The sequence below is a fragment of the Anolis sagrei genome, chromosome 5, assembly GCF_037176765.1.
Source record: "Anolis sagrei isolate rAnoSag1 chromosome 5, rAnoSag1.mat, whole genome shotgun sequence".
Taxonomy (NCBI): Eukaryota; Metazoa; Chordata; class Lepidosauria; order Squamata; family Dactyloidae; genus Anolis; species Anolis sagrei.
This window is the reverse complement of record NC_090025.1, coordinates 85,879,100-85,903,713: the sequence shown is the minus strand read 5'-3', so window position 1 is coordinate 85,903,713 and position 24,614 is coordinate 85,879,100. Positions and strand designations below refer to the sequence as shown.

The 24,614-nt window shown below is 38.4% G+C and overlaps 1 protein-coding gene across 1 annotated transcript in view; it reads right to left on the bottom strand.

Moving 5' to 3' along the window:
- Positions 1-2,176: 2,176 nt before the first annotated feature.
- Positions 2,177-24,614, bottom strand: part of PTPN12 (protein tyrosine phosphatase non-receptor type 12) — an 88,294-nt gene continuing 65,856 nt past the window's right edge. The window contains exons 12-18 of the mRNA XM_067468830.1: positions 22,939-23,024; positions 18,543-19,513; positions 12,100-12,177; positions 10,890-10,981; positions 7,769-7,799; positions 5,744-5,860; positions 2,177-2,923 (exon numbers count right to left, since the gene is read on the bottom strand). Coding sequence (XP_067324931.1) covers positions 2,862-2,923; positions 5,744-5,860; positions 7,769-7,799; positions 10,890-10,981; positions 12,100-12,177; positions 18,543-19,513; positions 22,939-23,024 — 1,437 coding nt within the window. The 3' untranslated portion in view covers positions 2,177-2,861. The remainder of the gene's footprint in view (positions 2,924-5,743; positions 5,861-7,768; positions 7,800-10,889; positions 10,982-12,099; positions 12,178-18,542; positions 19,514-22,938; positions 23,025-24,614) is intronic.

Genomic DNA, 24,614 nt, shown 5'->3' with positions numbered 1-24,614 from the left:
GTACCTGACAGAAAAGTCGAGGGTGAAACATTTGAAAGAATTGCTCCCTTTCCTATTTTTCCCTGAATGACAAATCTCCTGAGCATGTGGCAATATAAAGGCCATACATTTTGACATGTCATGTCAGCATTTAGGATTTCACCTTCATGAGAACTCTCCACCTGATTTGAAGATAGTTGATAGAGCACTGTACTTCGTTTTAACTGTATTTCAACATTGCTAAACCAGAAGGGCAGTAACACTCTCTCAATCTCCAGCTTCAAGGAGTTGAGTGTGTAGGGTGCAGACAACAGCTGCTTATTAAGGCAAAAACGTTCACTTCTGCCTTTTCTATATTTTCTTCATGTGTTGTTAATGAATTGTGTGAAACTGAAAGACTGGAGGAGATTGATGAGTAACAATGAGTAAATAGAAATTTCAAGTGAAAACCATGTAGGTCATCCAAATCATGTTGGAGAGCAACATCCAGTATTCCTTCACCAATGGCTACAACTGGATAAGGCTGCATGCAGTTCACACCAATATAATCAGGAAGGCCACATAATTCTCATCCTGAGCTAGAATCTTAACTAGATTGCCTCTGCATACTTGAGGAACATAGAATCATAGAATAATAGAGTTGGAAGAGACCTCATGGGCCATCCAGTCCAACCCCCTGCCAAGAAGCAGGAATATTGCATTCAAAGCACCCCTGACAGATGGTCATCCAGCCTCTGTTTAAAAGCTTCCAAAGAAGGAGCCTCCACCACACTCCAGGGCAGAGAGTTCCACTGCTGAACAGCTCTCAAAGTCAGGAAGTTCTTCCTAATATTCAGATGGAATCTCCTTTCTTGTAATTTGAAGCCATTGTTCCGCGTCTTAGTCTCCAGGGAAGCAGAAAACAAGCTTGCTCCCTCCTCCCTGTGACTTCCTCTCACATATTTATATTCTATGAGTGATACAATTGTCCTGAATCAATCTGTCAACCTTTTGCTTGTAAAACTCGGTGGTTGCTGTCAAAAGACATCCAACTCTTTGTCACCTCAACATCTTTAAACTTACTTGCCTTATGACGCACAGTACTCACATCAACACAATCACCATAAACAGCTTGCATTCTCTGATCAATCTCCTTTGGAGTGACACCTTCTGATGTCAAGAATTCAATGACTGCACGTTGCTTAAGTTGCATTGACCGAACGTCTATGCAGGGTTCCATACTTCGCACTTTAACAACACAACTGCTCAATGCTAAGGCTTCCCGCCAAAAATGGAACTGTAGAGGAGAGTCTACTGAACAAGCCAGTACCTGCCGCATACCAGTACTGGCATCTGTTGAGTTACGAAGGTGGAGGCATTACTTTTCATTCAACCCTCGTCCTTGGCAAATCAGTTATGCTACAATCAGTTGAAAGTTTGGCATGTCAAAGGAAGTTTGTCCATGATTGTAAAGTGACAATGCTATGGGCAACTTTCCTTTGAATTCCAAACTTTCAACCAAGTATGGCACACTATCTCAAGATCAGATAGAACAAGTGAATACTACTTTTGATTCCCAAAGTTCTCAAGGTATTTAGTGCCTTTGTAAAGGAAAGAGATGGAAGCTGTTCCATAATACATTGTTATAACTGGACAAGATTTTTAACTACATCTTAACTACAGCTAACTTTGACTGCTACACATGACACACCATTAAGGGAAGAGTTCTCTTTAATTTAAAGATTCTGTTACAGAAACAAAAGTATATTTGTAGTGAATCCTTATGCGAATTAACCTGATACTGTATATTGTGAAGAAACAGTGTTGCTATAAGGGCTTTCTGAACCTCCAGAATTGTACAGGAACAACTGTTGAAGGGGGGGGGGGGGTGCTTTTCACTAGCACAATAAAAACTATCTCAATAGTCTCTTTACAAGAGGAACCCTGAAGGCCTTACACAAATAAACACATTAGTCTATTCTAACATTAAACCTGATGCAATTTAGTAAATACTTTCCTTTAGAAAATTCTACTGATTAATTGAAATATTTTTACAAGGATAACTAAAGTGTGAGTTAAGTGTTCTTTTTTACTGGCAGTTCAAATACGCTGGCACGCTAATCTCAATGAGCAAACATGTTCATGCTAAGAATTCTGATATTTCAAAGGCACTTATGGACTCTCGGAGACTAGATGAAAACCAAGACAAAATAGAACCAACAGTTAAAACAGTATATAATATAAAAATAACTTTTTGTTTACAATTTACAAAATGTATTACAATCTTCATCTCTGCTATCCTGTTATTCTGGTTGTGTGCCCAACACATTTTTAAAAAGCAAAAGAAAAACAAAACCATTTACTAAAACAGTAGGGCAAATAATTTACAAGATACATGAAAATTTAGGTCATGCAGAGATTTCTTACATCTTCTGTTAATACTTTATGATTGCAGCTTTATCAAATCATATACCTGCTTGCCCTGTACATATACAAAATAAAGGATACGGGATAATCAAAACTTTAGCAAAAAGTAGTCCATAAACTCAATTTGTCAAAAGTTTCACCATAGCAACATGTCTAGAAACAGTGTGTAACAAGTTTAAAAGACATTAAGGCAATAATACTTGAAGTAATAAAATAAACCATATGTAATACTTTCTCCTAAATGTAATAAGGCAGATTGATGGCCCCAGTAAAAAGTTAGATTGCAATACTAGAATCCACTGCTGTGAATGTTACTGTTTGTGTTCATGTATACAAGAGTGTACCATTGTGTGTGTATGTACACTGTGTTAGTTTCTACCCCCTCCCCCCCCAAAAAAGCGTGGAATACTATTGATCTACTTCAGTGGCACTTGAATATTCCAGTATAATTTAATATATGTCCATTTGTTCTTGCATCATGTCCATTCAGATGGTGGCTCTCTTGGTCCTCTTGGTTTCCCACAACGGTTACCAAAACCTAAATTGGATATTGCATTTTGGGGAGAACAGAGTTAGAGAAGTATTCAGAAATATTACAGTTTAAATACAGGATTTCTAGTATCAAATGCCATTTTCAAAATAGCTAAGGCACTCATGCAGGATATATAGTCTTCCCATTGTTGATAGTGTACAACTCCCATGATCACTCATTATCGGCTAATGGGAATGATGCATTCTTCACTCTTGAGCTCCAGAAGAGGAACGCTATGGCCCTGTGCATGCTGGATTCTTGTCACCAGCCAACGGGGGCAATGGTTCGAGCTGATGACCTATTGTCCAGCAACATTTGCAGGGTCATAGGTTACCCAACCAAGTCTGGACTATCCCAAGCACTTTCCTAGGAAAAAGGAAACACTGTAGAAATTGTCAGTCACTTCCTGTTGTTTTTTTTTTAAGTGCCCCTTTGGGGACAAAAATGGCCACGGGGTGCCTAAAAACTTGGAGAAAATGCTTCCATAAGCCCCTAGATCAGTGGTTCTCAACCTGGGGGACGGGACCGCAAGGGGGTGTCAGAGGGGTCGCCAAAGACCATCAGAAAACACAGTGTTTTCTGTTGGTCATGGGGGTTGTGTGTGGAATGTTTGGGCCAATTCTATCGTTGATGAGGTACAGAATGTTCTTTGATTGTAGGTGAACTATAAATCCCAGCAACTACAACTACCAAATGTCAAGGTCTATTTCCCCCAATCTCCATCAGTGTTCACATTTGGGCATATTGAGTATTCATGCTAAGTTTGGTCCAGATCCATCATTGTTTGAGTCCACAGAGTTCTCTAGGTGTAGGTGAACTACAACTCCAAAACTCAAGGTCAATGCCCACCAAACCCTCCCAGTCTTTTCTGTTGGTCATGGGAGTTCTGTGTGCCAAGTTTGGTTCAATTCCATTGTTGGCGGAGTTCAGAATGCTCTTTGATTGTAGGTGAACCCTAATATATCCCAGCAACTACAACTCCCAAATGATAAAATCAATCTCCCTCAACCCCAGAAGTATTCAAATTTAGGTGTATTGGGTATTTGTGCCAAATTTGGTCCAGTGCATGAAAATACATCCTGCATATCAGATATTTACATTAGAAATTATAACAGTAGCAAAATTACAGTGATGAAGTAGCAACGAAAATGTTATGGTTGGGGGTCACCACAACATGAGAAACTGTATTAAGGGGTCGTGGCATTAGGAAGGTTGAGATACACTGCTCTAGATAGTTATGTATGAAGTTGTGTGCACAAAGGTATAGTAATTATAAGGTTCTTCATTTGTTAAGCAGTCTCAGCATATAGTTTTATTGGATATGAGAGATGCTTCCTAAGCTGCAGTAATTTTTAAAACTGAAGAAGTGCTGCTAAATGTTTGTTCTTCCTGGACTCTATGACACATATATTGTTCTGCACATAGTCTATACAGAGAAACCTCAAAAATTTTAGAGCTAAGTGAAGTGTCTTGGCGAGAACTGTGTCCCACTGCACATGTCTAGACAGGATTCCCATTTTGCCACTCATTTCCTTTTTGCCCACTGCAGCTGCAGTAACATGTTCAGAAATGTTTGGCTTCAAACTGAGAGACTGCTGAGCTGCTTCATTTCCTCCCTTTTTAATCTTTTGTTTTCATCTTTTACACTTGTATTAACTGTTACCTTTTCTGTTCAATATCTTTCACATTAATGTTGATAAACTAGGAGCCTGCATCTAGACAGATATAGGTAGCTAATCCCCAAGATGTTGCTGAACCAAATTACTATCCCTTACCACTAGCTATGTTCCAAGAGCTTATGGGAACTGCAGTCCACCAACATGTGGACTTGAGAGGTTGTGAACCTCTATTATCATATTGACCTAGCAAAAAATGTATAATCAGCTTAAAATAACTATCAGTCTTCCAAATTCTGTTATAAGTGTATTCCTGAATTAATTCTGTTATAAGTGTATTCACTGAATTAATTACCAACAATATGAAATTCTTGCCATAAGTCAACAAGAGACTTGAAGGCACACAGACTCACTGCAAGATGTAGGTTTCCTGTCATAGTAAACTGTGAATCGCACATAATGGTATCTCTGCGCCTGCGCAGGCCAGCTTCGGAACCTTCTAGAAAATAAAAAGCCCCGCCCCCTTCCTCGAGTATATAAGGCCCGTGGGCAGGGCCAGCCAGCCAGTTCTCTTAGTCCGCCGCCTTGGCAATAGCTAGAGAACCTTCGTTCGCGAGCTTGAATAATTTGGACTGCCTACTGGCTTGATTTGAACTGTTGGACTATTCTTTATTTTATTCAGACATGGCTACTACATCGTTTAAAAAATGTACTAGCTGCCCTAATATGTTACCCGACAATGATGGCAACTCCCTCTGCCTGACGTGTTTGGGGGAGGCCCATCTCTCTCAGAAATGTTCGGTGTGTATGGCGTTTACACCTCAAACGAGAAAAAATAGGGAGTCTAGGCCTTATATACTCAAGGAAGGGGGCAGGGCCAGGAGGGGAGGAAAATTCTCTTCTTTTTATTTTCTGGAAGGTTCCGAAGCTGGCCTGCGCAGGTGCAGAGATACCATTATGTGCGAATTCACAGGCGACTACTCAGGAAACTATAGTTACAGGTAAGCAACTTATAATTCTGCAACTATCTAGAAACAAGTGCTTGCTCCTGAACATTATCCATGGACAAAATAACATGGCATTGTACTATTGTTGTAAGTCACAATACAAGAGTTGCTTAAAGTTATTAGTCGTACTCTTTGTATCTGCAGTACAGAAAGAATTCTGCACTTATGCCACACTACAAGTAAAGAAATAAATTGCAGTTTACCAATATCTGTAGTCTCAACGGGCCCTTCTGAGACTAGGCCTCTTTTAGCAGTAGGGTTGGAAAGAGGCGGCTGAGGTATAGCATCAGTTTGTGATTTGTCTTCCATTTCAGTATGATCTGAGGAAAAAAGGACCCACTGATTTAGAAATTAATTCCAGCAATTATAAGGCATACAATCTGTTTTTGTACTCCAACACAGTGGTATGTTGCAGCATGTTATACTACCCGAAAAATGATTTTGGAGCGTTTTCCAGCATTCCCGGGCTAGTATTGGAAGTGTTCTGGGGGAATTGCTATGGAGAGGGAAAATTTGCACACCGTCTGTCAAAAGAGCCATCCCCAGACACTGGCCTAAGTGTCGAAACGTAATTCAATTAGAACCTAGACTTGTTCTAAGAAATTTGGTTTGGAGGATTTCCTAGAACTTAGTGTGCTCCAATATCTCATGTTAGAACATTAAAAGGCAAATCTGTTTCACTACCAGGTCAGAGAAACACAAGGCCAAATTTATTATTTCAGCAGTTCAATAAATGGGTATACCCTAGTTCCCTGATGGCAAACCTATGACACGTGTGTCAGCACTGACATGCGTAGCCATTTTCAATGACACGCGGCAGCATGCAGCCGCATACAGAGATGTATGGGGCTGCATGCCAGGTGCAGTAGCCAAGGATGAAACAATTGCTGTAATGTATTGTAGTCACTCTGTACCGGAGGTCTGTAGGCCAATACAACAGAACTCTGGCACAAAGCATCTAGTCCTGGGACTTCCAGTTAGGCTGTTAGAGAATCTTTGACCTCACTTCTGGCTGCTGGAGCAGGGAGCAGCGCAATGCCACGGGGGATGCATCTCTGGTGGCCCTGTGATCTCCATTACCAGCAACCACATAACCACAGCAACCATCATCCAATCTACTGTTCTGGGGTGTCGTGGATTTCTCTTTGACCATCATTACTGAGATAAGTGAGGGGGAAGCTGGAAGAGGCAAGGGCCTGTGCTATGGGTGCCATTTCCCACCATTAGAAATAGCGGCAGCCATCTTAATTTACATCTTGCAGCATAGTACAGACTCCATTTCACCACTATTACTTTTGTGCATCCTTATGAACCCCTATTTCTGCTTATTAACCCTGCCCTTTCCTAAAAGACAGTTACATGTGCCATCTTGTGGTCAGTTATGCTAGTTATCCCCTAATTGCCTAAAGTTCTACTGTATATTGCAATTATACATTTTTGTTATTTAAACTTTAAATATCATGAAATTATGGGGGGGGGGGTGGTTTCTCAAAGTGACACACTACCCAAGTTATGCTCAGCTTTTGGGCGAATTTTGACACATCAAGCTCAAAAGGTTGCCCATCACTGCCCTAGTTAGAACTAACAAGTGACTTGAGTCACACTGGTCAGATATATGTTTTGCCCATATTACTATCCTATATATTTCTCCCTACCTCCACACTTACAGTTTCGAAACTTATATATTTGCGCATGAATAGGTGATGTTACTGATATTACAGTTGAAGATATAAACACTTGCACCAAGATGAGGAACAAGTATGCATAAAATGCCTCTGCGCCAAGGTATTCATCTTTCAGAAAGCTTTCACTGGTTTGAATATACCTGTTCAATAACTCAGACGGGTAATCAATGTTTGGGGTAAAAGCCACTCTGTTCCATTGTCTAAACCCCACTCACATAATTAAAAGCTCCCCAACTTATATATCCTGATGCCCAAGCATGTTGTATACAAAGATGACTGCCACTGGTAAACAAAAATAATACTTAAGGGCCAAGCAATTAGTCTGCTTACACACTACATAATTCTAGCTTCTTTCAATGAGTTGTCCTTCCACATCTGCAAAGTCTTCCAAAAAAATCCTAGGGAACTGCTTCGTAAAGACCAATTTGGCCTGTTTCGCCTTGTATAGGTAAAGTTAATTAACACTCTGCACATAGAACTAGCTCGACGAGAAGGCATTTTTTTTGTCTTCTAAATCCAAAAAGAAGAAAGAAAACTGCTTACCAAGCTGTGCGGATCCAGCAGTTTTCAATTCCTGAAATTATAACATATATTCAATAATAGGAACAAAAGTTTTTAATTCAATGAAAGAAGAATTCTCATTTAAACAAATTCAGATGGATGGATAGGCAGTCAGAAGTATACCTCTGCTAAAACATTCTAGAAAGAAGACTTTTTATCCCTGCCTAGTATTTGACTAGAATTTTTAGCAGTATAAGTCAATAGTAAGCAATGCAATAAAGCTTGGATAGTGAAAGAGCAGGATTCTTGTCAGGTTTTACAATATATTATTGTAATGTAATATAGCTGAGTCATGCACTGCTAATGGGCTTCTATTGGAAATGCTGAGTCATGCATTAACTGTATATAGGGAATCATTTGGGGAATGTGTTCTGGCCTAGTCCAGGTGATTGTGAATGATGCAATCCTGGGTTTGAGTTGAGTCAATGAGTTGGGAACCAATCGGTGATTGCTATGTGTAAATGAATTGTATATAAGGAAGTCATGTACAGTGTATATTTCTCCTTGTGCTGTGATGTTGTTCGTCGAAGGCTATATGTAATTAAAAGAACCTGTCTGCTAAGACAAGATATAACTGTGTGGTAAGTCTGTAATATCATTTAGACTGGGGGGAAAGACAATGGTAAACTGACAATGGCCGGGCATGTGCTCAAGTGTCTGTAAAAGATTCCAGCGTGACTGCAGGCTGTGGGAGCAGTTGACTGAAAATACTGTGCAGGAAGAAGCTACTGGAAAACGCTGAAGTTGTGCAACTGATCTGCTGCTGAGTTGTGGAGTTAATCTCAACAATTCTACTCTTAAAGTGACCCAATGGTGTGTGCCTTCTTACAACAGGCAAAGTAAATAGCAGCTGCCTTTGGAATTACTGAGAAAGAGTAAACAGGAAATCAAAGAAACAATGAGAGAACTAGATATGCCTCACAGCTACCTCCTCTATGTTAAAAAAGCGTGAACCTGTAAGTTTGGTCACCAAAATGGAAATTACTACAAATGTGGGGATTAGTAAAAGATAAAAAAAGAATCTCAGGATGAATTTATAGAAGAAACATTGTAATGATCAGCTCCCTCCCTCCTGACCTTCAGGAAGAAAGTAAAATCCTGATTGTGGGACCAAGCGTTTGCACAACGATCCCCAGTGCAACATTGATTTCTCAGTGCAATAATGAACAATGACAATTGGAATGGCTCCTGGAATATGCTTTTGGACTGATTTTAAGCAATTATTTTAAGTGATGTGTTTTAATTATGTGATTTTAAAATGTTTTTATTTTATTTCATATGTATTCAAGGCATCAAATTGTGCCTTTGCTGTGAGCCATCCTAAGTCCCCTTCAGTGTGAGAAGGCTGGGATATAAATGTTGTAAATAATAAATAAAATATTTTTTGAACTCATGTAACTCAGTCCCTGAGTTACAAACACCCAACTTACAATGACTCACAGTTAAGAACGGGGACACAGCAAAAGAAACTGCTACAAGGGTGTTAACCCTTCCCTATGCTACCCTAGTTACACTAACCAGATCGTGGAGGCTCCTTCTTTGGAAGCTTTTAAACAGAGGCTGGATGGCCATCTGTAAGGGGTGATTTGAATGCAATATTCCTGCTTCTTGGCAGGGAGTTGGACTGGATGGCCCATGAGGTCTCTTCCAACTCTTTGATTCTATGATTCTATGATTTAAAAATATACCTCTACTGACTTACAAACAAATTCAACTTAAGAACAAACCTACAGAACCTATCTTGTTTATAACTTGGGACTGCCTGCATTTAATTTAATGCGTGCATAGTTTTAGTTCTGAATAAAAGGTCTGCTGAAATATGTTCAAACTGCTTTTTGCAGATTAAGACTATCCCTATTCTTTTTGTGTTATTTCCACCTCTCATATAAAAGTTTTTAAAGAAGTAATGCATCGGCTTTGTTAATCTTATGTCTGCCTGTCAGTAGCTGTAGATAGACAGACAGGGAGACAGATAGATAAGATATGACCTAAAGACATCACATTTTCCTGCTGATTTCCTGTCAGTTCACAAAGTAGTCCAGAATTAGAAAAACTTGATGAGCATGGAAGTCTCCATTCATGATTAAGAACTATGGTGGTACTTGTTAAATTTTTCATCTACGTATCAGATGACCAGTTCAACTTGGTTACCATATTGCACATGACACTCTTCTGTTACTTCCTGTAAACAAGAATCGTATGTTGCCTCCAAATCAGTATCCGCTTTTGAGAGATCATTTGTGTACTCTTGAAACAGCCACGGAGTTTCTTCAAAAACAAGTCAATATATATATTGACCAAATGTGGCATTGGATGTGAGCATGCCAACATAGGTCTAGCCGATAAATCCTATTAGAGCAGAGAGAATCTTGTTTTTAAGCCACCACTCACCACCTTCATTACTCATTCTTTCACCCCAAAATGCTGAAGACATCTAAATTCATATTTCAATACTGTGGTAGCTTCAAGAAAAGCATTAATACCACAGTTGATTTCCTCCTATAAATTGAACAGACAATGACCTATTTTACATATACGGTGATACAAAGGTTTTCCCTCAACATGTGAAGTTTTTCCATCTGGAAAATCTACATAGTTGGTTTTTTTTGGGGGGGGGGGGGTCTTGTTTACAAGCAGTTTATTTATTTACGGCATTTATATGCTACCCTTCTCACCCCGAAGGGGACTCAGAGCGGCTTACAATATATATTTTCATACAATATATTACATTATTAGCATAGTACAATATCAGTATTATATATTACTATATTGCACTACACCATTATATTGTAATATTATTAGTAATATTACATGTAATGTAAATAAATAATTATAATATTGTATTATTATTACTAGTATTATATTCTATTTTATTCAGTTCCTTCCATTTTAAGGTTTCTTAAACAAACAAATGATAAGGATTGATTCAGAAGTCAAAAAACAGCCTAAGGAACTGTCACATAAAATGAGACTATGGGCAAACAATGATTTTGCACTTTGTTGGCTGAATATCATATAGTCATACAGCCAATTGATATTGCAGTGCTTTTATTAATATGCTGTGAATGTTTCTTCCTGTTCCTCTGAATGCCTTCACACTTACTGTACATTTTGGTTGTTCTAAAGTGTTGTCGTCTTGTAACAAACTCCATTCAGCAGATCGCGGAAGGATAACAGCTTTCGGTAAAGTCGTAACTATGAAAAACCAGTTTAAAGTCAATTTTGATAGATATGCAATTCTATTAAAAAGCAAGACAGTTTTTTCCAAGAAGCATTTAAGGAAGAATATTAATTACAAGGTTCTTGTGGGTTTTTTCGGGCTATAGAGCCATGTTCTAGAGGCATTTCTCCTGACATTTCGCCTGCATCTATGGCAAGCATCCTCAGAGGTGTTGCCATAGATGCAGGCAAAACTTCAGGAGAGAATGTCTCTAGAACATGGCCATATAGCCCGAAAAAACCTACAACAACATCCTTGAGCTGTCTGAGCCTAGGAAAAACAGGATGGTCGTGCAGACAGCAATGGCTAATTCTGAACCAAAACCAGCACAACTGTTTACACTGTATTGTCGAAGGCTTTCGACAATACAATATTAATTACAACTTTGTAAAACTACACAGGGTTGCAGTGACTCCTTTTTTCCAATCCAGCTTTTATGAAGCTACTAAATCAGGACGAGCAATTGCACGTACTGTGGCACATACATGTTTTAAGCTACATGTTGCAGCTGTGGGAGGTCTTTGCTACAAGCAAACATAATTACAAGCCTGATATATTAGGCAAAACACTAATGCAATGGCCTGAAGAAATTACCAACTAAATATGTGTTGCTGCATACTGTATTCATTTCAGCCTCTATAACAGGGGTCCTCAAACTATGGCCCAGGGGCCGGATACGGCCCTCCAAGGTCATTTACCCAGCCCCCGCTAAGGGTCAACCTAAGTCTGAAATGACTTGAAAGCACGCAACAACAACCACAACAACAATCCTATCTCATCAGCCAAAAGCAGGCCCACACTTCCTGTTGAAATACTAATAAGTTTATATTTGTTAAAATTGACCTTCATTTTAATTATTGTATTTTTAAGTTTGCACTACAAATAAGATATGTGCAGTGTGCATAGGAATTCATTCATGTTTTTTTTTTTTTTCAAATTATAATTTGGTCCTCCAACAGTTTGAGGGACTGTGTCCTGGCCTTCTGTTTTAAAAGTTTGAGGACCCCTGCTCTATAATAACTATTTGGCCCCAAAACACCCCCCCCCCCCCATTTAATACCAAAGTTTGGTCCACAATTCTTGTCAAACTCACTCTGTTCGCCTGCAACGACAAGAGACTCTGGAGTTCTTTCTGGCAAAGGAGGGGAAGAGTCTTCAGCAGCACCTGCATCTAAATACACACAAACAGTTATACAAAGTGTATCCTTCTAATTTTTAAAAAGCACTTAATAAAAAGGAAAATAGAGGTGGTGGGAAGAATGAATTTAGTAGCTCCTTTAAAACAAACTGGTCTAGCTTCCTGTGCATTTTTGTAGATATTAATTCACTCTTTCACATGCACTGACAGAATGCAATGTTATAAAATACCACTTAAATAATTGATAGTATCGAGGCTCTTAGAATCCATTGGGATTTGGATACCAAATTCCATGGATGCTCAAGTCCCGTTATATAAAATGTCATATTAAAATGATGGCAAAATCAAGATGTGCTCTTTGGATTTTTTTAAACAAAAAAAATTCTAGCCGTAGATGGTTGAATCTCCATACAGAATCCAGGATACAGACGGCTGACTAAATGTTTCTGTGAGTCTGGCTAGCTATTATGAGAACAACATGCTGGGAACTTTGAATATACTGTATATACTTGAATATAAGCCTAGTTTTTCAGCTCTTTTTTGCAGGCTGAAAATGTCCCCCTCGACTTATACTCGAGTAAAGATTATTTATTATTTTACTCTATTGTTGCTATGATTAGTACATTTATTATTTAGTCTATTTATTATTATTATTATTATTATTATTATTATTACATTTATCATTTTACTTTATTTATTTATTTATTTATTTACTTTATTTATATCTCTGCCCTTAGGCAACTCACAGCGGTTAACAACAGTGGCAGCAAAAATTCAATGCTAACATCAACAAGATATTTAAAAACAATTAACACAATAACAGACGAGACAGTTAACATCAATAACCACTCATTGGCGTCTCATAACTGAAAACATGATCCAAAACTCATCATCCGTTGTTCCGTTCCTATATTCATTGCACTGCCTATTCAAACGTCTGTTCAAATAACCAGGTTTTCACTTTTCTCCGAAATACCATTTGAGATGGAGCCGATCTAATGTCCGTGGGAAGGGCATTCCACAGCCGAGGGGCCACCACCGAGAAGGCCCTGTCTCTCGTCCCCGCCAACTGTGTCTGTGTTGCAAGTGGGATCGAGAGCAGGGCCTCCCCGGAAGATCTCAAAGTCCTAGTGGGTTTGTAGGCAGAGATGCGATCGGATAGGTAACTTGGGCCAGAACCGTTTAGGGCTTTATAGGCCAACACCAGCACTTTGAATTGTGCTATTATTAGCACACTATTATTATTACATTTTTTTACTTTATAATTTGTTTACTGCTACATTCATTATTTTAATCTTTTTATTATTATTATTATTACACTTCCATTATTTTACTCTATTATTATTATTACATTTATTATTTTACTCTCTTTATTATTATTGGAAGGATATGTAAGCACATTTACATTGAAGAAGGTTAGAATGGTTTAATCAGAGTTGGTCTTACCTTAAAATACTGTTTTATGAATATTCAAAAACATTTCAACTACCGATGCCTCAATTAATGTAATTTTATTGATATCTATTTTTATTTTGAAATTCACCAGTAGCTGCTGCATTTCCCACCTCGGCTTATACTTGAGTCAATACGTTTTTCCCAGTTTTTTGTGGTAAAATTAGGTGCCTTGGCTTATATTCGGGTCGGCGTATACTCGAGTATATACAGTAGGTATCTATTTACCTCCCAATATCCACCTTTGATATACACAAGCAAGCACAACTTTAAAAAACCGAAGTTCCGGTACCATATGAATCCAGATTCCCTCACTGAGCCTTTCCTCTTTGATAAAACTACCATTCCAAATCTGGTTGAACATTGTTATTTGATCTACAAGTAGAATTAATTTAAGATCGTTCAGACTTCGCTCAGATTTTTAAAATCACAAATAAGTTTAAAACCTGTTTAGTGGAAGGAAGAGTCCTTTCTAGAGTGGTTTAATAAACGTTATAAATGTAACCTATGAAGATATGTGTCTCTAAGAGTAAGAAACATTGAAACCATCATGCTCCTTCTACATTTCAATAAACTTGTTACTGTTTTTCCTAAAGCTCTGTCTCTTGTTACAATTCCTTTCCAAGTTAAGTCACGCTACACATAGGGCTGGGCGGTTTCGTTTCGTTAATTCGTAATTCGTTAATAATTCGTTAATTTTGTTGATTACGAAGCAATAACGAACCATTCTGGAGCAATTTTTTAAAAAAACGAATTTTTAAAGACGTTTTGTAAATGCTTCGTATTTCGTTATTGTATTCGTTTCGTTATTGTTCCGAGGTCGTTTCGTTATTATTTCCGCATGTCTGGGCCAGTTTTATGGTTTAATTAGTGAAAAAAAATTATAATATCACACCAACAGTCAACAACAGAGGGAGAGGGACGCTTCAGAAGTTTTTGGAGGTTTTTTAGCGTATTTCGCGGTCGCGTCCGCCATTAACGAATCGATTCGTTATTGTTTCGGAAATCGATTCGTTATTTTTTTACCATTTACGAAATTTCGTAAATATCGAACTTTTTAAAAGGAAAATTTTGTAATTATTTTAAATATCGAAACGCAAAACCCCCCAAAAAACGAATCGATTTTAGAAACAAATTTTTCCGTTGTTACCCAGGCCTAGCTACACATTGAGGAAAGACCTAGTCAATATCACTAGCTATTAGCTATGCTATCAAATTAACAAACCCTTACAAAGTGGTGGCTCCTTTACAAACTCTTTACAAATTAGTGGCCTCGTCACAAATTGGTGGCATCATTACACCAAGTATGAGAGATTCTCTGACAGTGGGGCATATGAGCCAACTTTCTACGCACTTTGTGATAATAGCATGAAATATGACAGACAGATATTTATACTGCTTTTAAAAATCTGGGCATTGGGGCACTGTTGATTTACCCTTTGAAGGCTAAGATACTCATTTTACAAAATGGCTACCAAATGCAATTTCACCTGTAAAGAAAAATGTAATTGATGTTATACACATTAGTATCGTAATATTCTCATTAGATAGTTGATTCAGATGTTGTAGTACTCTATATATTTTGCACAAAAAACTACAACATGGCAATGAACAACTGGAACTGGAGACATTCTGGTGCTTAGCCGACGATGACATGGCATCTCATCTATGACCATTACACAGCACACTTTGACATGATGTGACATTTGCCAGACTTTGCTGCACACAACAGGAATACATGTCCGAGAATTAAAATTTACATTGCTGAAGTTATCCTCAGCACCCAGTATTACATCAGAAGATATTTTCCCCTCCACTGAAAAAATCGGAAATCCTGTATTTTTTAAACAAATACCAGGAGTAATACAGAAAAAGCATTGGATGGATTGTCTCCAAGTCCATGAAAGCTAAAAATTGATTTTTCTCAAGTCTCAAAGGTGCTACAGAATACCTTTATCCACAAGCCTACCCAGCCAGTTTTAAGCTAAGTATGAATTTTAAACTCATCTCCATTTTGTGTATTTCAATATGTATTTTATTGAAATGCATTATAATATGTATCTTTTTATAGAAATACATTTTAACATGTGCATTTGTGGTATTTTTTTCAATGTTTGTGAATTTTAAATTATTCTGTAACCTCAAGTCATGAGGACAGATAAGAATTATTATTATTATATCAGCTAATGCTAAAACAGACAAATACAACATTTAGTATTTGAATGCTAAAGAGAAGTTATTTGCAAATAATAATTACTGTATATACTTGAGTATAAGCTTAATTTTTCAGCCCCTTTTTTAGGCTTAAAAAGTTCTCCTCGGCTTATACTCGAGTCAAGGTTATTTATTATTTTACTCTGTTATTAATATTTTTATTACATTTTTATTTTCCTCTATTATTATTATTACATTTACATTATTTTCCTCTATTATTATTTTTATTATTTTACTCTATTTATTATTATTATTACATTTATTATTTTACTCTATTATTGTTATTATTACATTTATTACTTTCTTATTAACAATATTATTAAATTTCTATTATTTACTCTATTATTATTAATTTTTTCACCCTCGGCTTATACTCGAGTCAATACATTTTTGCAGTTTTTTGTGGTAAAATTGGTGCCTCGGATTATGTTCGGGTCGGTTATACTCGAGTATATACGGTACATGAAATTAGTCCCACCTGCAAGGACAACTTCAGAGGGATGTATTAAAAGACCTATTCACCAAAGATATCCTATGTGGAGACACGCAATCCTACTAAGACAAGAATTTCCAGCACCAATTAAATGGGGTTGGACTAAAACTCGCAATGGCATTTATGAGCCAATTTAAACAATTTTGCCTGAAGCAGCAAACATCTGCCAAGATATCCAGCAATTGCAAAAAAGGAATGTAAGAAGTAAGGCAACTGCAAAAAAGGCTGAAGTTTCATGTACCACAATATGTTTTTGTGAAGAGGAATATTTTCAGCAATGACATGTGTTATGTGTTATTTCAACAGTCAACTGAAATTTGGACAAGGACACTATTTTTTTCCTTTTAATTAAAACTCGCTTAACCAACACATATTTAAAGACAACAAATTCTAAAATTAATAAAACTCAACCATGGTAAAGATGCATCTGTTTTGCTTCATTTTAGTTTTGTCCATTTGAATCCTTTCTATGTTTCACTGTCACTTGATGTATTTGGTTTCCTCATTTCAGATTCAATGAAGGGAACATGGTTTCCAAGCATGGTCATTTTCATAGCTGAGTGAACCATAAACACCACTGCAAGGTTATGGTTCCAGATTGGATGGAAACAGAAACTGCAATACTATTTGGAGTGGCAATCCTGCATCTATCAGGGTATAATGCTACCACCACTCTAACATGTGGAGTTGGGTTCCTTTTTCTATAGAGTTAGTAGAGTTCCTATAGTGAAAGGACCAAGGCAGTGACATCTCCAGCTCATCCCTTGTTTGGGTATCAGCCAGCATGTCAACGACTTAAATGAAGAAATAGTTTTCTATGATCTACAGAGATACTCGCTGGAACACCTCAGCAAGCGAGAGTCCAAAAGTGGCAGGCTCAAACCCAGAACCTCAATCAATGGCTGATACCAAATTAGAGACTCCCCCCTGGGCACACAGAAAACCGGGTGACTTGGAAGGCGCTGAACAGACTGCGCTCTGGCACCACGAGATGCAGAGACAACCTTAAGAAATGGGGCTACAAAGTGGAATCCATGACATGCAAGTGTGGAGAAGAGCAAACCACTGACCACCTGCTGCAATGCAACCTGAGCCCTGCTACATGCACAATGGAGGACCTCCTTGTGGCAACACCAGAGGCACTCCAAGTGGCCAGATGGTCAAAGGACATTTAATCAACTACCAAGCTTGCAAACTCTGTGTTTTGTCTGTTTGTTTGTTTTGTTAAAAATGTAATACAAATGTCTGGTTGCTCCCAACATGATAAACAAATAAATAAGTAGAGTTCCTAGATATGCAGAATTGTATAAACCAGCAAATTACATTTTTAATCCAAAAGACAACCACAACAAGGACCCATCAGCTTCCAGAGTGTCAAAAGTGTTGCGGATAGAGGAAAGGGTAATAGATTGGAATGCTCAAGTCCCAAACATAATTTATAACAACACAGTATTATGGAAGTGGAAAATGAGGGAACAAAGATGGATAGAAGCACTGCACAGAACTCTCTTCAAAAACCATGAGCCTTTAATATTCAAGATGGGGTGCAGGGAAAGGAAAGGACCAAAAAGATAACCTTTCATTCTAAACACTATCTATCTATCTATCTTTCTATCTATCTAAATAAATAAAAATGTAATGTTCATTTGTGGGATTAACACAACTCAAAAACCACTGGACAAATTGCCACCAAATCTGGACACAATACACCTCTCAGGCCAACGAGTGACCATCACTCATAAAAACAATGAAAAACACAGCAGAAGTGACTTAAAAAGCCAAAAAACAAAAATTACATTATAACGCATGCACAAACCCACAAATATACACATATACACACGCACATATATACACACAAAACAGACATACACAGACTGGGCCACAGCAATGCGTAGCAGGGAACAGCTAGATATAAATAAAAATGTAATGTTCGTTTGTGGGATTAACATAACTCAAAAATCACTGGACAAATTGATGCCAAATTTGGACACAAGACACCTAACAACCCAATGTATGTCCTTCACTCATAAAAACACTGAAAAACACACTGGAAGAAACTTAAAAGCCAAAACAAAAATTACAATGCATTCACAAAACCACACACACACATATGCAAACACACATATATACACATATACACAAAAATATACACACAAACATACACAGACTGAGCCACAGCAACGTGTTGCAGGGGACAGCTAATATATATAAAATATATGTGAAATCAAGCACATCTTACCTTTATCACCTCTAGAATGTCTTGTGGGTGGGTTATCCTGCCTTGCAATGGACATTGGCAATACTTTTCTACTAGAAACATTTTCTGCACTGGCTGCTGCAGAAACTGTGGCACTCGCAGTTGAAACATTAGACATGTTTTGTGTCACACATCCATCGGCATCTTTTTCATCTGTATCAGAATCATCAGAATGTAGAGGATTTGTAAAACAAAGGGGAGCTCTTATTGAAAGCATGCCACTGTGATGATTGGCTGGTTCAATGGAAGGGAGATCCGTTTGAGACTGTGCATCCGGTACTAATGACAGATTTTTAACACCATGACATAAAACAACTGAAGATGTGTCCTCTGGTACGGGATGTATGTTGTTCGTTCCTTGTAATGACCATGTTGCATGCCCTTTCTCTTTAAGAGGTAAACAATCTGGTCTTTGCAGAGCATCAGAACCTCCTATACACTGACAACCTTCTGATGAGGATGCTACAGATTTATTAAGTGGTTGTACATTGCATTCTACACAAGAGTTTTGTAAGGAATCTGTGGGTGCATCTCCTGAGCCGATCTCCTGTGGTTTGACAGTCTTATCTACAACACAAGATGAGCCAGTTTTAATTTTAATTGCATGTCCGCGATTCAAGAGGGTGTTGCCGTCAAAGCTCTTTGGTCCCTCTTGGAGAGGTACCTTTTTAATTTCAAAGCTCAAGTTGCGCTCCAGCTTTTTCTCTGTATGTTCAGAGACTTCACTCTTCCCTGGGTGTTCTGTTGATTTATTGTAGTTTTCATTGAGGTCAGTTGGATGTTCTGAAGAAACCATATGCAATACAGGCTTTGGGTGGTATCTATCATTGTCCTGCCAAACTGTTGTGACCGTGGGATAGGCTGAAGGAGGCGATGGTGTCAGAATGGGCGGTACTGGATGAGGCTCTGGTGGCTGAAGGATTTCTTCTTTAACATCACCCTCTACAAGGCAACTAAAGCATAATTATTGTCTAAGTATGTTATCAATAAAGATTCAAAGCATTATAAACATCTTACCAATTTTGTGCAAGCACTGGAAAAGAAGCTCCAGACTTTCAAGACAATTAAAAAGAGCCATATTTTAGACACAAAAACTGAGATGTTTAAGTATAATTTGGCAAATAATTGCAAGAGCCATAACTTTCCCCCCCAACATCATTAGTGTTGACAACAAATTATGACTAAAGGTCAATCCAGAAATACCTTAAGGATACCTTAAGGCAGGGGTCCTCAAACAAAGGCCCGGGGACCTGATATGGCCCTCCAAGGTCATTTATCTGGCCCTCGCTCAGGGTCAAGCTAAGTCTGAAATGGGTTGTTGTAGGTTTTTTTGGGCTGTATGGCCATGGTCTAGAGCAGGGGTCCTCAAGCTAAGGCCCAGGGGCCGGATGTGGCCCTCCAAGATCATTTACCCGGTCCTCGCTCAGGGTCAACCTAAGTCTGAAATGACTTGAAAGCGCACAATGACAACAACAATCCTATCTCATCACCCAAAAGTAGGCCCACACTTCCCACTGAAATACTAGTAAGTGTATATTTGTTAAAATTGTTCTTCATTTTAATTATTGTATTGTTTTTAAGTGTCTTTTGCTCTACAAATAAGATATGTGCAATGTGCATAGGAATTCATTCATGTTTTTTTTCAAATTAAAATCCAGCCCTCCAACAGTTTGAGGGACTGTGACCTGGCCCTCTGTTTAAAAAGTTTGAGGACCCCTGCCTTAAGGATTAACTCAGAGGAAAAGGCATCTTCTATGGCCTATAGGAAATCACTGGAACCCATTATTTTGAGTTTAGATTACCTACAGTAATGTCAATTTTACTTTAGCGAGCAGTCAACCTGCCCTCTTGTGGTCAAATCTGGAAAATGTGTTGGGGGCAAAGGTAACAAAATAATAAGCGGAGATTGCATCAGCTTTTGGCAAGTTTTTTGAAACATTGAAGTGCCATTCTGATGTTAATTCATTTGGAAAGGTGGAATACTGACTAGATGGAATACTTGAAAAGAAGCCATATAACATCATCTCAGCACATTACTTCATATGCTTCCTATAATAGTTTTCACTGAGTCATAATGAAATAATATTTTTCAAAGTGACCAAATTGTGCAATACCTTTAATGCTAACTAGTTATTTTAACATTAACCTTCATGGAGTTTTCACTCCAAACTAAAGTTAATCTTAAGAGTGCCACGAAACTTTTTATTTCCTTTTCTTCTCTTGCTCCCCTTCTGTTTACACTGATACAGATTTAGGTAAGGTAAAGGTTGTCCCTTGACATTAAGTCCAGTCATGCTGGTCAATCAACTACCAAACTCACAAATTTTGTATTTTGTCTGTTTGCTTTGTTCTGTTAGAAATGTAATATAATTGACTGGTTGCCCTGACACGACAAATAAATAAAATAAATAAATATAAGTCCAGTCATGTCCGACTCTGGGGGTTGGTACTCATCTCCATTTCTAAGCCGAAGAGCCAGCGTTGTCCGTAGACACCTCCAAGGCTATGTGACCAGCATGACTGCATGGAGCATTGCTACCTTCTCGCCAGAGCGGTACCTATGGATCTACTCACATTTGCATGTTTTTGAACTTCTAGGTTGCAGAAGCTGGGGCTGACAGCGGAAGCTCATGGCACTCCCCGGATTCGAACTTGCGACCTTTTGGTCAACAAGTTCAGCAGCTCTGTGGTTTAACCCACTGCGCCACAGGGGATCCACGATACAAATTTACACAATTATAAATTTAGATTTAGCAAACCTGTGCAAACTAAATCTGGAGAACAAATAGCTCTACAATATATTGTCGAAGGCTTTCATGGCTGGAATCACTCAGTTCTTGTGGGTTTTTTCGGGCTATATGGCCATGTTCTAGAGGCATTTCTCCTGACGTTTCGCCTGCATCTATGGCAAGCATCCTCAGACGTGAGGACCTCACCTCTGAGGATGCTTGCCACAGATGCAGGCGAAACGTCAGGAGAAATGCCTCTAGAACATGGCCATATAGCCCGAAAAAACCCACAAGAACTGAGCTCTACAATAGATTGCACTTTTTAAAAGTTAATGTCAGATGTTAATTTCTATACTGTATAGGTTGAGTATCCCTTACCTAAATTGCTTCGGACCAGAAGTGTTTTGGAATTCGGAGTTTTCAAAATTTTGGAATAATTATATTTGCATATACATACATAATGAAATATCTGAGATAGGAGTGAAGCCAAACATGAAATTCACTGATGTTTTGTATACACTTCATTCACCAGGCCTGAGGATAATTGTATACAATATTTTAATAAATGAAGTTTGTGTGCATTGAACCATCCGAAAGCGCTTAGTGTCACTATCATAGCCACTCATGTGCACAATTTTGGATTTTACAGTATTTTGGAATTCCAGATAAGGAATATTTAACCTTTCTTAGCACACAGAAATCACAAAACATTAGATACGCAGAAATGTCAACTGAATTTGGTTACCTTCTTTTTTCACCCTCAACAACCCTATTTTCAGATACCCATTATACTATGTCATTATTTTGAACTGCACGCTCCCATGAATTTACTGTCAGATAGATAAGAAATAATACAATAAATGATGCCAAGTTCCACTATAGTTCTTTTTCACAAAACTCCCTATCATGATGTAAGAGCGTACACAAAGGCAAAGGCTGTTGTGGGAAAGAAATTAAATTCAATAATGTCTTACACGATCCACTAGAAACTACAAAAGGCCTGGGTCACAGAATGGAGCACAAACAGCCAGTTCCCACAACCTAATGACTCAAATTGCTTCCGGTGAAAAGTGCAACGATTACTACTAAGGTTTTTGAACTCATTGGGTGAAATGTGATACTTAACGAGAGATAGCGTAATTTGAAGAAATGATTGCCAGGACTATACAGAAATCCACTAATATTAGATGAATGCATGATGTCATATTTTCAATATCCCCCCAATATTTTCTCTGGTCACAGAGAAAATCAAAGATGGTTTCGACTACTTCCTTACTACTGTATTCTGCTTCACTGATGAGAGATGGCTAAAATTTATTATAAAATTTATTGTACTTATAATTCTACAATAGAAACCTCACTATGCTGAAATAACGATAGTAAACATATATGTGGCTTTTCAGATATTTCTGGATTGCAACCATTACCAGCCATAGTCAGCATCAATTGTGTGGATGAAGGGCGCCACACCTCCCAATTTAGAAAGTCACACATTCCACCCCTGATCTCTTCAGATGTTTTAAAGAATTCAGTATATAAAATATAGTTTGTCTACACAGAGCCATCCGAAAGTCAAAGTATCTCCAGATATTATGAGCAGAGGAGTCTAAAATGAATTAACGGAGTCATTTGCTTTGTATCAGGAGTACCTGCGAGTTCGAGGTGGCTTTGGTGGAGGAGAATCCTGTTTCTCAAGGTCTGCAGAACTCTCCGTATTTTCTGTGTTAACTTCATTCTAACAAGAAAATTATTCAAAATGTAAGAAACACATCCACAGAAAGCTGAACCAAAAAAAGAAATAGAATGAATATTTAAAATGTAACATAGTCATTGATACATTAATTGCACAGGATTCCATTTTAATAAGCACTTTTAAAAGAAGGTTGTAAACAAGAATCCAAAATTGAGACTTACAAACCACTCATATTTTGTCGAAGGCTTTCATGGCCGGAATCACTGGGTTGTTTTAGGTTTTTTCGGGCTATATGGCCATGTTCTAGAGACATTCTCTCCTGATATTTCACCCTCATCTATGGCAAGCATCCTCAGAGGTAGTGAGGTCTGTTGGAACTAGGAAAAGGGGTTTATATATCTGTGGAATGACCAGGGTGGGACAAAGGTCTCCTGTCTGTTGGAGCTATGTGTGAATGTTTCAACTGACCACCTTGATTAGAATTTGATGGCGTGGCAAAACAACAGAAAAGAAACAAACAAGGACATCTAAACACCTCTGAACAAAATATTGCCCCAGGTACTGCCAGGCTATCAAGTGCTAATCAAGGTGGTCAGTTGAAACATTCACACCTAGCTACAACAGACAAGAGTCCTTTGTCCCACCCTGGTCATTCCACAGATATATAAACCCCTTTTCCTAGTTCCAACAGACCTCACTAGAATCATAGAATCAAAGAGTTGGAAGAGACCTCATGGGCCATCCAGTCCATCCTCCTGCCAAGAAGCAGGAATATTGCATTCAAATCACCCCTGACAGATGGCCATCCAGCCTCTGTTTAAAAGCTTCCAAAGAAGGAGCCTCCACCACACTCCGGGGCAGAGAGTTCGACTGCTGAACGGCTCTCATAGTCAGGAAGTTCTTCCTCATGTTCAGATGGAATCTCCTCTCTTGTAGTTTGAAGCCATTGTTCCGCGTCCTAGTCTCCAAGGAAGCAGAAAACAAGCTTGCTCCCTCCTCCCTGTGGCTTCCTCTCACATATTTATACATGGCTATCATATCTCCTCTCAGCCTTCTCTTCTTCAGGCTAAACATGCCCAGCTCCTTAAGCTGCTCCTCATAGGGCTTGTTCTCCAGACCCTTGATCATTTTAGTTGCCCTCCTCTGGACACATTCCAGCTTGTCAATATCTCTCTTGAATTGTGGTGCCCAGAATTGGACACAATATTCCAGGTGTGGTCTAAGCAAAGCAGAATAGAGGGGTAGCATGACTTCCCTAGATCTAGACACTATGCTCCTATGGATGCAGGCCAAAATCCCATTGGCTTTTTTTGCCGCCACATCACATTGTTGACTCATGTTTAACTTGTTGTCCACGAGGACACCAAGATCTTTTTCACACATACTGTTCTCAAGCCAGGCATTGTCCCCCATTCTGTATCTTTGCATTTCGTTTTTCCTGCCAAAGTGGAGTATCTTGCATTTGTCACTGTTGAACTTCATTTTGTTAGTTTTGGCCCATCTCTCTAATCTGTCAAGATCGTTTTAAATCCTGCTCTTGTCCTCTAGAGTATTGGCTATCCCTCCCAATTTGGTGTCGTCTGCAAACTTGATGATCATGCCTTCTAGCCCTTCATCTAAGTCATTAATAAA